The sequence below is a fragment of the Molossus molossus genome, unplaced genomic scaffold (assembly GCF_014108415.1).
Source record: "Molossus molossus isolate mMolMol1 unplaced genomic scaffold, mMolMol1.p scaffold_m16_p_9, whole genome shotgun sequence".
Lineage (NCBI taxonomy): Eukaryota > Metazoa > Chordata > Mammalia > Chiroptera > Molossidae > Molossus > Molossus molossus.
The window spans coordinates 70,077,346-70,089,607 of record NW_023425403.1 but is presented as its reverse complement, the minus strand read 5'-3'; the positions used below and the strand labels follow the sequence as shown (position 1 = coordinate 70,089,607).

The following is a 12,262-nucleotide window of genomic DNA, read 5'->3' as shown; positions in this document are numbered from 1 at the left end:
TGCTATAATTTTTTATATCTGAGCCAAAAACATAAAATGAGAAGCTGAAACAAATGAAGTAATCCAAAAATCTATTCTTAACTTGTATAATAATGTTTTATTAATTTTTAAAAAATAATTATTTAATTAAATGAATAATCTACTCATCCCTGCATGCCTGAGAGAAAAATCTTAAAATATTTCATTTTTTAAGAAAGATTTAATGACAATAAAATGTTATTCAATGTCTTGACAGTAATATATTAAACGCTGTTACTTTTTCTAATATGACTAAAGTAGATTTTGGCAGAGTTTGAATAAAAGTTTTATCTTTATTGTAAGAAATAGATACCAAAATTTGTGATGCTTAGATTTTATTAATGTTCAAATAGTAAGATATAATGATATAATTTTCAACTAATATACAAAAAGTTGCCTAATATTTTAGGCCCCTTCAAAAAGTTTCTGCCTATTAAATAAATGCCTCAACTATATATAAACCATTGATATTCAGCCTATGGTGGTGAAAATGGGTATTCACATAGAAATAAAGAAATAAGAAATAAAAATCTACATATATATATATATATATATATATATATATATATATATCTTTCCACCAGTCCATGTAAACAGCCAAACATCTATCCATCCTCTATTCTTCCATCTATTCATTCTTCATGTTATCTATTATCTATCTACTTATCTATCAACTATCTATCTCTCCATCATCTGTCTGTCTGTCTGTCTATCTATCTATCTATCTATCTATCTATCTATCTATCTATCATGATCTATCTATCATTTATCTATCTATATGTTTTTAGTAATCTATATAACTACCTATTTACCGTATACCTCAAGATGATTTTTTTGTGAGAAATTTGAAGACTATTTTTCTTAGTGTCTGACTGATTCAATAAATGCTTGTTGAATGTTTACTCTGTGCCAAGTATTGTGCCAAGTAAAGGAATATGAGCACAGACAAGCTAATCTTGCTCAGTATCATCAAATAGAACCTAGTTTAGTGAAAGAAAAACAATATGTAAAACAATTTTTTTTCATTATAACATTGATAATTGACACTAATGAAAACTCAATTGTGCTTTCAGATCAAATCTGCATTATGGAAAGGTCCCTCTGGCTTCTATAGGGGAGAAGATTGGAGGAAGCAAGAGCGGGTATTACAAAGGCAGGTGTGGGAAGTTCCGGTCTTGACACCCTCTCCTACAGTCCTCTTAACTGGGATGCATGTTTGAGGGCAAGGTGGTCCTGATCTGTTATTAGATAACAATGAAATTGATGTCTTTCAGCATATTTTCTGATCCATGGTCTGGTTTCTAGTTTTGTTTCTGATCTTTAAGAGTTCTAATTAGCCATTTCTTTGTCTCTTCCTTCCAATACATTTTAATTTCTATGTAGCAGAGTGAAAAATGCATGTGAAACAATATATGTTGAATAAGTAAACAGATGGATGAATGCGCTTTTTCTAATGGATTGCACCTTCTAGGCCTAAATTTGCCAAACCATACTGCCTATTTTAGACATTGATTTTGTCTCCTAAGATGCTATCAGAAGAGTGAGGCTTGGCTGCAAAATTAGTTTTCACTGTTCTATTACCTATTTTCTAAAGTTCCTGTTCTTGTTCAGTCTCTGCCTTGTTATCTGCTTTGATTTGAAATGCCAATGTTCTTTGTGTTTAAGACAGCTTGACTCTTTAGATTTTTTATAACTATTATATAAATGTACTTTAACACCACCATTATATAATACTTCTCCATTTCCACAAGAATTATTGTTCTATAATAAAATTTGCCCATCTACCTATCTATTCACCTTTAAAACATAGCATTGCATACTACTTCTTGCTAGTCCTAATGATTTGTTTGCCTCTAATTATATAGTAAAAGTATTCTTTACATTATATGTGCAAAATAATTCTGCAGAGGTAGCATTAGGTATCTTGGTTTATTGATGATGTACATGTGAAATCATCAACATAGAATATATGTTGTAGAAGGTGCAAAAATGCTATTAATCTGACACATAGAATGAGCTTGACTAGGAATCATGGTAATGCCATGTGCTTCTGCATTACTTAGGCTGCTTATACCCACTGCGCTCCTGTAACTTAAAATAGCCACACTTATTTAAATCTAATTTTGCACCCTAAATGTATTCCTAGACTGAATTATTTATATCTCTGTTCACAAACAACATTTGAATATATTATACAGTAAAGTAAAAAGAGAATATGCGTATGAAATATCATTTTATTGGTAGTATTGATATAAAGTATTCACAGTAAAAGTAGGAGCCTCATCATATTCATCTTCTCTGTCATTTTACCCAAAACTTTAGCAGTGGAAAATGTGAATAAGCTATCAGTCTATTAGCAGTATTTAAAGAAATAAAAAGACAAATAAGTCAATACATAAATGATTGCATGATTGTATCTATAAAAGTATACAGAGTAACAATACAATTAAATATGTTTCTGTATTTTATCCAAGATGTGGCTTAAGTTTGAACCAAACCTGTTTGCTAAAATCTGTCTCTTGCCATTGACCTTATTCTCAGTAAAAATAATATATCTTAGGAAACATATCATAAGTGAGAGAGAGCACATTTCTCCCTGTGACTATATGTACCATTTAAAAGCATGAGTATCAAAGATATATTTTTTTAACATCAAGAAAAAAATTATTTTGGTTATCAGTGTGATCCATCAAATATTTTGCTCTTCATCCAGGTATAATTTAGGAAGTTTTGTGCCACGATGCGACTAGTTTAGTATCAAAGTATAAACAGAAAAGAATGATATTACTTCAGGTCGAGTCTTTAAGAACCAGAGAACAATGTACTACTCCGGCTTCCCCCTTTTGACATAGAGAGCAGCAGTGCTCATATTGTATGTTATCTGTCATTCTGGGTACCATAGAATGTCATGGAATTGTCATGATTACGTAGCGTAAGAAAAAGGAATCATGGTAGTAAGTCACTGAATTTTGAAGTTATTCATTACAATAGAATTACTTATCCTATCCCAGTTGACAAAACAATTAACCTCAATATTCCCCATTCTTACTCCCCCATATATCAGTATATATATTTATCTAATAGGAAATATAACCATGAGTTGTTCCTAACTCTCTCATTCTTACGACATACAGTGTAATAGCACTAAGTGATGCATAAGCTCTAAAGTAAAGTTCTATAGAACCACGCCAGAAATGTCTGGGTTGTCAAATCAAACCTGAAGCCAAGGTGCATTTCCACTTTAGCCTCTGCACCTGGCCAAAGCAGACCTATATTTCCTCCATATACCAGATTTATAAACGATACAATTCTAATATGTCTGTCTTGCAGTAAGAAATATATGGCATAAACAGAGATATCCACAAGTCACCTTCGAGAGTTGGAAAGGTGTAGCCCTACAAACAAAATAGGAGTAAATAGAACACACATATATATATATTTTTTTAAAGAATAACAAGCATTAATTTAATAAATTACTAAAAATTATATTTTAACCAACATTTTAAAATATATTAAGGGGAAATTTAATGATGACTTTAGGTTCTTGTGGAAAAAAAAGTAGGGTTTTACATAAATATTAGTTGAAGAAACAAAAGAAGGAAGGAGAAAAGGAAAAAATACAATGAGAGAATGAAGTGTGTATCTGTGTGTGTGAGAACGAGAGAGAGAGAGAGAGAGAGAGAGAGAGAAGCAGCTCCAGGAGTTGAATTCGCCTTTCCTGCATTCTGTGGTTTTTGCAGGCTCCTGGATTAGGCACCCGTGTACAACACTCTTTCCCTCTACAGCTGTGTCCTCGAGGTCTTACCTTTCTACATAATCTAGTAGCCGGGAACAGTGATTTGAAGCAGGAGCATCGTGACCCCCTACGGCATACAGAAAGCCATCACACGTGGCCACTCCAACACCCCCTCTTCTCTTGCACATCGGAGCACACATGTTCCACTTATTTGTATGAGGATCATAATACTCCATGGAACTCAAACACGAACTTCCATCACGACCTCCCACTGAATACAACCTAAAATACACAATTGGGAAAACATGGTTTCATACTATAGTATGGATGACAAAATGTAGAAAAGGAAAAGTCTTTTAAGAATAAATCTTAAGTGATTAGTCAATGTTCTCTCTCATCGATGTTTCTATCTCTGTCTCCCTCTCAGTTCTTCTCTCTCTAAAATCAATAAAGGGAAAAAAAAAAACATGTTAAAAGAATAAATCTTAATCACAGTATGAGCTTCAAACATATTTGAGATACATGACTTCACATGGACATTTTTGTTAAGGGTACTCTATAAATAATTGTATACACCTAGAGTTCCCATCATTTTAATATGCAGTATAACAGATGAAATTAAAACAACTACAATTTTCTAACCTCTCTTATTTCTAGAATGTTAGTTTTAAATTGCTTATGAAATAATAACTCAATATGTTAATATATCACTTTAATAAATATTGAGAAATTGTTATTTAAAATGCAGAATGAGATATATTTACCTTCAAATTTTTTCATGAAAATGCCATAATAAAAAGAAAACTGATTATCTTACTTGATAAGCAGTTGATTTGCACTAGCAAAGATCATGCCTACTTGTGTTCTGTCCCCACAAGAAGTTCAGAATGCTAAATAAATGGAATATCTAAAAAAGTATTGTCATACATCAGCTCCCTTAATCAGTGCCTATATGATAGCTAACAAGTTACACAGAAAAACAGGACTTTACACACACACAAAAAAGTGTGCAGTGATGTTAGACTGATTGCATATTATTAAAACATATTACTTAATTCACTCATTTCCCTATACTTATTTTGTTAATGAAAAGTATGCTATGTACGCAGGAAAACAAGTACTACAGCATAAATGATACTTAAATAATTGCAAATACATGTCTATTTCTAATAAAATATATCTTGTCTATTAGGTCATAGCCATGTAAATTTCATCCCAGTGAGGTACAGAGTTGCATTTATTTATTCATTCACTCAGCACATATGTTTGAATGCCTAGTTTGTGCCACATGCATATTATCTAAAGTTTTGCAACTACATCCAAGAACAAATCAGGAAAAAACTTCTTGCACTTAGTTCTTCTGGAGCAAGGTATACACATAGCATAGAAAATAAACAGGTACACTTCTTTATAAAGTACTAAGTGCTGTAGACATAGAGCAGGGAAGTGGGGTCAGGAGAGCAACTTTGGTATGAGGGCACATTTGGTTGTAATTTTAAATAAATGATCAGGAAAGGTCTCACTGAAAAGATGATGTTTGCATAAAAATTTGAAGAAGACAGTAGTGGTTGGATGTGAGTTCAGAAGTATCTGCTAAAGAAGATTCGAGGCACACAGAACCACAGAACTTGTAAGAACCAAGTTCCAAGAGCTTCCAGAAAGCCCGAGTGGCTGGAGCAGAGACTGAGGGTGGCATGGCAGAAAAGGTGAGAAGGGGGGGTACAGGATCACTCTGAGGCGGGTATTTGTGGACATTCACCTTGAGTGAAACAGGAAGTCATACAATAATTTTTGAGGAGAGGAGTGCTACGACTTGCTTGTGTTTTAATAAGATTGGATGTTAAGAAATTTTTGTCTTACTAGTGGACATTATGCTTAATATATTGGTAAATAGACTTAATTCTATACTTCTCCGTTTATAAATAAATGCACAGGAAGACATTATCACTCAGCATATAAAATAATTCAGTTCTTACATTTACAAATGTATACCCTAATATCCTTTAATCATACTATAATATGATGGTTAAACGGATTCAAATCCCAGAGACATATTTTTTTAAAGCTGTTTGTTTCTCTTAATGCCTGCCATGATAAAATGTTTATGACTTCCCAAGTGTGCCCTTTATGGACATAATGCCTTTTTGCTCAATTATTCTCAAGTTGTCTGCCAGCTCCCAATCTTGCAACATGTTGATATTAACCAACAGGAACATTTTGAAGAACAAGTACTGGACAATTTAGCTTCTAAAATCACCCAGAAGTGAAATCATTCTTCACTCAGAAGATTTTGTCTTCCTGAACACTTTATGAAATGTAAACTTTAACTGTTTATGTTTTATTTAAATTAAAGATCTAACTCAAAAGAAGTATGCTATAATCTTGGTGTATTATTATTAAAATTTAAATTATTTTTTGCAGGAATTTTGCTTATTGGGTATCTTCACATGAGGTATATAGTTTATATATAAGAAATGCCTTTCCCTCCTTTGTCTATTGTTTTAAAAGAATTATTGATTTTAAGCTGCTCTATTTATTTATATACATAACAGTGATAAATTATGGTATTGCTGTATCTGAGTCCAGCATTGCTGATAATACATTATTTCTGTGAAGTGATATATCATACAATTTCTTTTTCGGAAATTATTAAAAATGCTAACATGTACAAATATATAGCTAAATGTATATAAAATTAATAATTAATATAACATATTGCTTACATTGTAGAAGTCAAATATTGAGCCTATCAGTATAGCCCTTTATTTGGAAATAAGGTGAACTTATAAAGTTTATGATTCTTTAATATAATTACATAATTACAAACCACTATTCATTCAGTCTCTCTTCTATGTGAACTCTCCCCTAATAAAGTCTAATAACATAAGGGATTATACAAAAAAGAAATTTATGTAAAGCCTTAATACAAATGACTTAATATTTGAAAGTTCCTTTTGAAAAATAAATGTTTGCTATATTTATAGTAGCAGTTATTTATAAATTACTTACTAAAGCCTAAGCTAGTTTATCAGTGATTTCTTTTATATCTATGCTTTTAATGTCCTTCATAGTATTATATAGTCTACATATAAGTAATAAAATTATTATAATTTTAATAATATAATATAAATTTTGATTAATATTAGGGCCAAATGAATTGAAAAGAATAAATACACTAAATTTTTCCTCAAAAACAATCTATGAAAAAAATGAGAAAATTATAATTTGTGTAAAAGATATACTAGTATCCTTTTGGGCTTATTTATGGATCTATTGTTAAAATTAATAAATGTATTTCAAGATTTTTAAAATTGTGTACCTACCAAATATATGTTATTAGCAATTATCTACAATCCATTTATTTTGAAACATAAATTTGCTAAGTGACTAAGAATTGCAATGTAAAAATAAATAACAACAATAATAACAACGATTATTATAACTACTATTAATGTTATAAAAATAACCAAGGGATCTAAAAAATATATTCTAAGCAGTTAGAATAAATGCTAGAAGGTAGGCACCAAACTTCATGGACAGTTATCAAAGGTTATCTTCTCAGATCTCCCCTCACAATTTATTTAATTATAGTTTAGATAGATTTCCTGTTTTGTTTTACTACAATGACAAGATAGATATTGAGAATCTGAGGAGCAAAGAAAAATCTGTGCCCTGACAACATAGGAAGTGACAGCTGACATTTCACGGCAAGAATGAAAATGTGACATTTTAACTTAGAGTTGAAAGATGAGTAGAAATTTGAAAAATAAAAAGTAGGGAGAAAGCATTACATACAGGGAAAACATTATGAGTAAAGACAAGGTGCACGGAAGGTCACAGCAGGTGACAAATAAAGAGCGGCAGGTATGTCATATTGATGGAAGAGGGAGTAGTGACAGAGGAGAAGGAAGAGATGCAGTTGGTAGAACTGAAAGAAAGAATAGAGGGAGAATGAAGGGGATGTGCCCCTTGCTATGGAGTTAGAATTTCATTCTGAGGCAATGAGAAAGAATACACACAAAAAATTCTTAGGAATCATCAAGGTCATAGTTCAGTTTGCTGGGTATAATAACCAGTATTTCCTTGCAAGCTAAACATTGACAGGAGATCAGAAATATTCCTGACTTTAGTAAACTCTTCTGGAATTTTGCTGAGAATGGCAAGAATCTGAGTCTTCCCCACCACTCTCCTGATGTATGTGTTTATTCAGCATGCAGATGAGTTTTACCTAAAGTTTAGAGACTAGGTCTCAGGGTTTTGAAATCTAGTTACTATGTGCCCATCTAAGTGAGTGTCACATATTTACTATTCCAGTGACTACAGAATAACAGTTGCAGGAAATAAGTCTTGTATTAGTTAGGATATGGGTCAAATGTGTGTCAAGTAGCTTTGTAACTATTGAGACCCAGGCTGTTTCCCATTTTCAACTATGTCACATGTAGAATATAACCCTTTGTCATGAACTGTAAAGAGTTTTAAATTTAACCTTACTTAGAAGCTAACAGATTAGCCTACTACAGCTTCATAGATGCTGGAAGAAGACACAAGATCCCTGGGTCAGGGAAAAATAGCTTTATTACTCACAGCACAATAGGCAGTATAGGCTTCGTGTTTGTATGGCTTCTTCTTGGGCCCCCAAGTCCCACCATGTTGATACAGAGAGACTCAGGTAACTGCTGTACACACAGTGAGTTTTTCTCACATTTGAGGGACATGGAGTTTAGGAAATGCTTGTTTGTTAAAAGAGGATGCCAGCAAACCATTTGCTCTGAAGAGAGACAGTTTATTCTAGTCAAGAAAAAGATCTGCCCTCTGCCCCAAAGAAAGACTCTGTTTCTATCTTCCAAAACTACTTGATTTACAAATATTCTTAATAAGATAGTATAAAAAAAAAGTTGCCAAAATTTTTTGCTTGAAAAATGTGCAATAATGCTAAAACCCAATTGTTGAATGTCTACAATCACTCTTGTCCTGATGCCTTAAGAATACTCTTGCTATCACAACCATAGTGAAATAGCAGAATGAAAGAAAAGTGCGAGCACATCCTCTACCTTTAAGGTTTCATCTCTCATGTTGCACAACTCACTTCTTACGTGCTATTGGCCAGAACTTAGTCACATGGCAATACCTAGCTGGTAAAGTGCTGAAAAGTGTTCTTATTTTAGGTGACTATAAGCCTACCTAACAATTGGTGTTTATATTGTCATATGAAAAGGAGTGAGTGAGTATTAGGAGACACTCACAAGTTTGTGACTCAGCATTGGATCTTTTCCAGTCCTGTGTGCTATTGTGGATTCTATCTTAAGTAGCTTATACTACAAAGGCTGTTCATCTCTCATCAATCAATTCAGTTGTATCTTCACTAGAAAGTTTTCCTGATTCCACTTTGTCTTCTTCTGGAAATTTAACATTATTTCCTATCTGTATCCTGGTAAAGATATTTAATATTTGTCATACTTTGTCAATAGTGCATAATCCAGGAATGGCTATGGAAAGTGCTTCCGATTGCATATTCTAAATATTTTAAGGTTTTGTTGAATAGAATGTGATATTAATTATGATTTGGTTTCACAATATGGTTACCCAGAAGTTATGTTCAGGTATCCCTTCTTTGGATAATAAAAGTGTAAGATTTCCACAATCCCCACAGTATAAAAGCTTTAAAGCAACTCCCTAGATCCATAACTCAGATCCTTTGTGTCCCAGTTGATGGAAAAGTCTTTAATTTGATCCCAAAAGAAGGTTGTCAATAGATCCTGCTGTCAGAATACTATACCTCTGTTATTCAGTGAACCTTTTCATGATTGGTACTTGATGAGGTGCCTTACAGTAGCGTGAGCAGGATGTCTAAGCTTACAACAGGTTGCATGACTTCTTTGTTCCTCCTTACTAAGAAACATTGATACATGGGGCAAACTCAGTCTGAGACTTGCTGACATTAAAACATGACTGGGATGCAAACCTGTATGGTGAAATTTGATTTTTAAAAATCTGTCTTTATTTATTAGAAAGTACTCATGTTTTCTTTAAAAAATATCACAACTTTAAATATGCAAAGTTGTTTGGGTCAATTAACCACATCCCAAAACTTAGTAGAATTCAACAACCTAACCTGATAGAAATAAATGGTCACTTCCATTCTTCTTATTTTATTTTTATTTTTTTCAAATATGGGATTTAATTATACAGAAATATTTTCTTGTTTTTTTTTTTTAATTAAAAACAAAAATAGAACTTACCTGGTGTTTTATAATTAAAGAGCTTATTTTACTTTAGTAAATATTTAGGGATTATGTATTTTAATCTTTGAGTAATCACACTGAATAGAATGACCAATGTTACAAAACAGCATAAATTACTTCTGTACATTGACTTTGGGCCAAAATTTGCATAACAGTAACTATGTTCACATTAAATGTTTAAGTTTGCATAAAATTGAGCATTTTTATTTTATTTCATTTTTTTCAATAACATTCATCCCCTGGGAACTCTTCCGCACTGTTGGTGGAAATGCAGATTGGAGCAGCCAGTGTGGAAAGCATATGGAGCTACCTCAAAAAATTAAAAATAGAACTACCTTATGATCCAGTGATTCCACTTCTAGGAATTTATCTGAAAAAACCTACAACATTAATCTCAAAGAATATATATATCCCTATGTTCATTGCAGTGTTATTTACATTAGCCAAGATTTGGAAACAGCCCATGTGCCCATTAGTAGATGAGTGGATGAAAAAGCTGTGGTACCTATACACAGTGCAATGCGACTCTGCTGTAAAAAGGTCACTTCTGTTCTTCATCCCTCCATCCTTCCTTTCCAAGTACACTCTACACCTCTCAAAAGTCTGCATTTCCTTCCTTTGTTGTTTTCTACTTCCCTTTAGTATAATCTAAGCTCTCTGAGGCAGATTTGATTATTTTCTTTAATATACCATGGGAACAGTACATGTTTGTAATTTAAAAAATAATAATAATTTAACTACTGCTTTTTAGTTTTTAAAAAATGGATGATTTACTTATAAAACTTAGCAAAAAAAAAAAAGTACCTAAGTTCCATTGAAATAAGATTTTGACAAACGACACAAAGAAATGCCAGGTTACATTTAAATGAGGGAATTTTAAAAATATTCATAAAAAGGTACAGATAATTCTTGGTTTTGGATGATGGAAAATATTATAAGTGATCTTAATTAGTCACAAGAAAAAAATTGATATAGTTTAAATAAGTCCTGACACTATTCTCAAGTCTAATCAACTGAATCCTGTTACTACTGATCTTGCCACATGGAATATCATCCAGGTGGAGCTCTTGAGTTGTTTTAGGCTTTATTACTCTAGAGAGCTTTTGAATGTCTCCAAAGACTAGGTAAAATCCGAGGAGAGAAATTAAGTAGACAATCACAAATTATTAAGAAAAAAACAATGGAAAGGAAATCAAAGCAGAGAGATGAGTGTGAAAAAAACAAAAGGCTATGAACGATCAAAGCATGTTTAGGGCATCTGAGCGATTCAGCGTGTCTGAGACCCAGGGGACTGCAAGGCCATGGTAAGAGTGAAGACAGAAGAAAGGAGAGTTATAAACCATAAAAGATACTGTATTCCACACTGTGCAGTCTGGTATTAGCTGTGCTCAAAATGGAGACCAAAATGAATTGTTTATTATTGCTTGTGCATTCTAATACCGAGGCATGATTTATCAAATAATCCCTCTGAACCAGTGGAATACATCATAGCCAATCTACTATTATGGTGGAATTTCCTTGAACAATTATAAATTATTCTTCAACCAGAGTGATTTTTATAAAATTGAAATGCAACCATGTCACTGCCCTGTTTAACTATAACTTAGCCAAGTTGCTATGTGACCTCAGGCCGGCCTTTATATCCAATCTTTTAGGCCCACTCTTTCTTATTATATTCCAGCCAAACAACTTTCCCTCCATTTGTTTGCATTTCACACTCAATGACTTGACACAAATTGTTCCTTCTCATTGCAGTTTTCTGGAAAAACTGTTAAATCAATCAAGTGTCAGCTTAGAAATCATTTTTTCCCAAGAGGCAAATTACAAAACTTTTGAGCCTATTAATAGTCCCAAGTGAAACTCAGTAAACAGGAAGTTTCACTTTTTCAAAATGTGTGAATCTAAGATAATACAATTTTAATATAAATTGCTTATTATTTTAAAGCTTATATAATATTGGGAGCGCCTCCTTTAAGAAAAACAGTACTGAAGTTTGAATACAAAAATAGGAACAGGGTCTTGGGAATCACCTATAAAGTGACAGGCTTTGAGGCATACGTTAGTTACTGTGCTAGATATTGGGACATACAGGAGAAAACAATAGTCATTGACACCTGTTCTCATGATTCTTCAAGCTGTATAAACTTCAGGTTGCAACTGCAGAAAATGCAACTTGCAGAAATTGCAACTATCCCATGTCTATATCTAACGTGAGATTTTGAAAGAATGAATAAATCAATTTTGGATGGAATTATAAAACAAACTC

General features: G+C 32.5%; 1 protein-coding gene across 2 annotated transcripts in view; it reads right to left on the bottom strand.

The window, feature by feature from the left end:
• Positions 1 to 12,262, bottom strand: part of KLHL1 (kelch like family member 1) — a 370,204-nt gene that overhangs the window by 15,515 nt on the left and 342,427 nt on the right. For both annotated transcript variants that reach the window (XM_036250226.1, XM_036250227.1), the window contains one exon: positions 3,824 to 4,036. In XM_036250226.1, the coding sequence (XP_036106119.1) occupies positions 3,824 to 4,036 (213 nt within the window). The remainder of the gene's footprint in view (positions 1 to 3,823; positions 4,037 to 12,262) is intronic.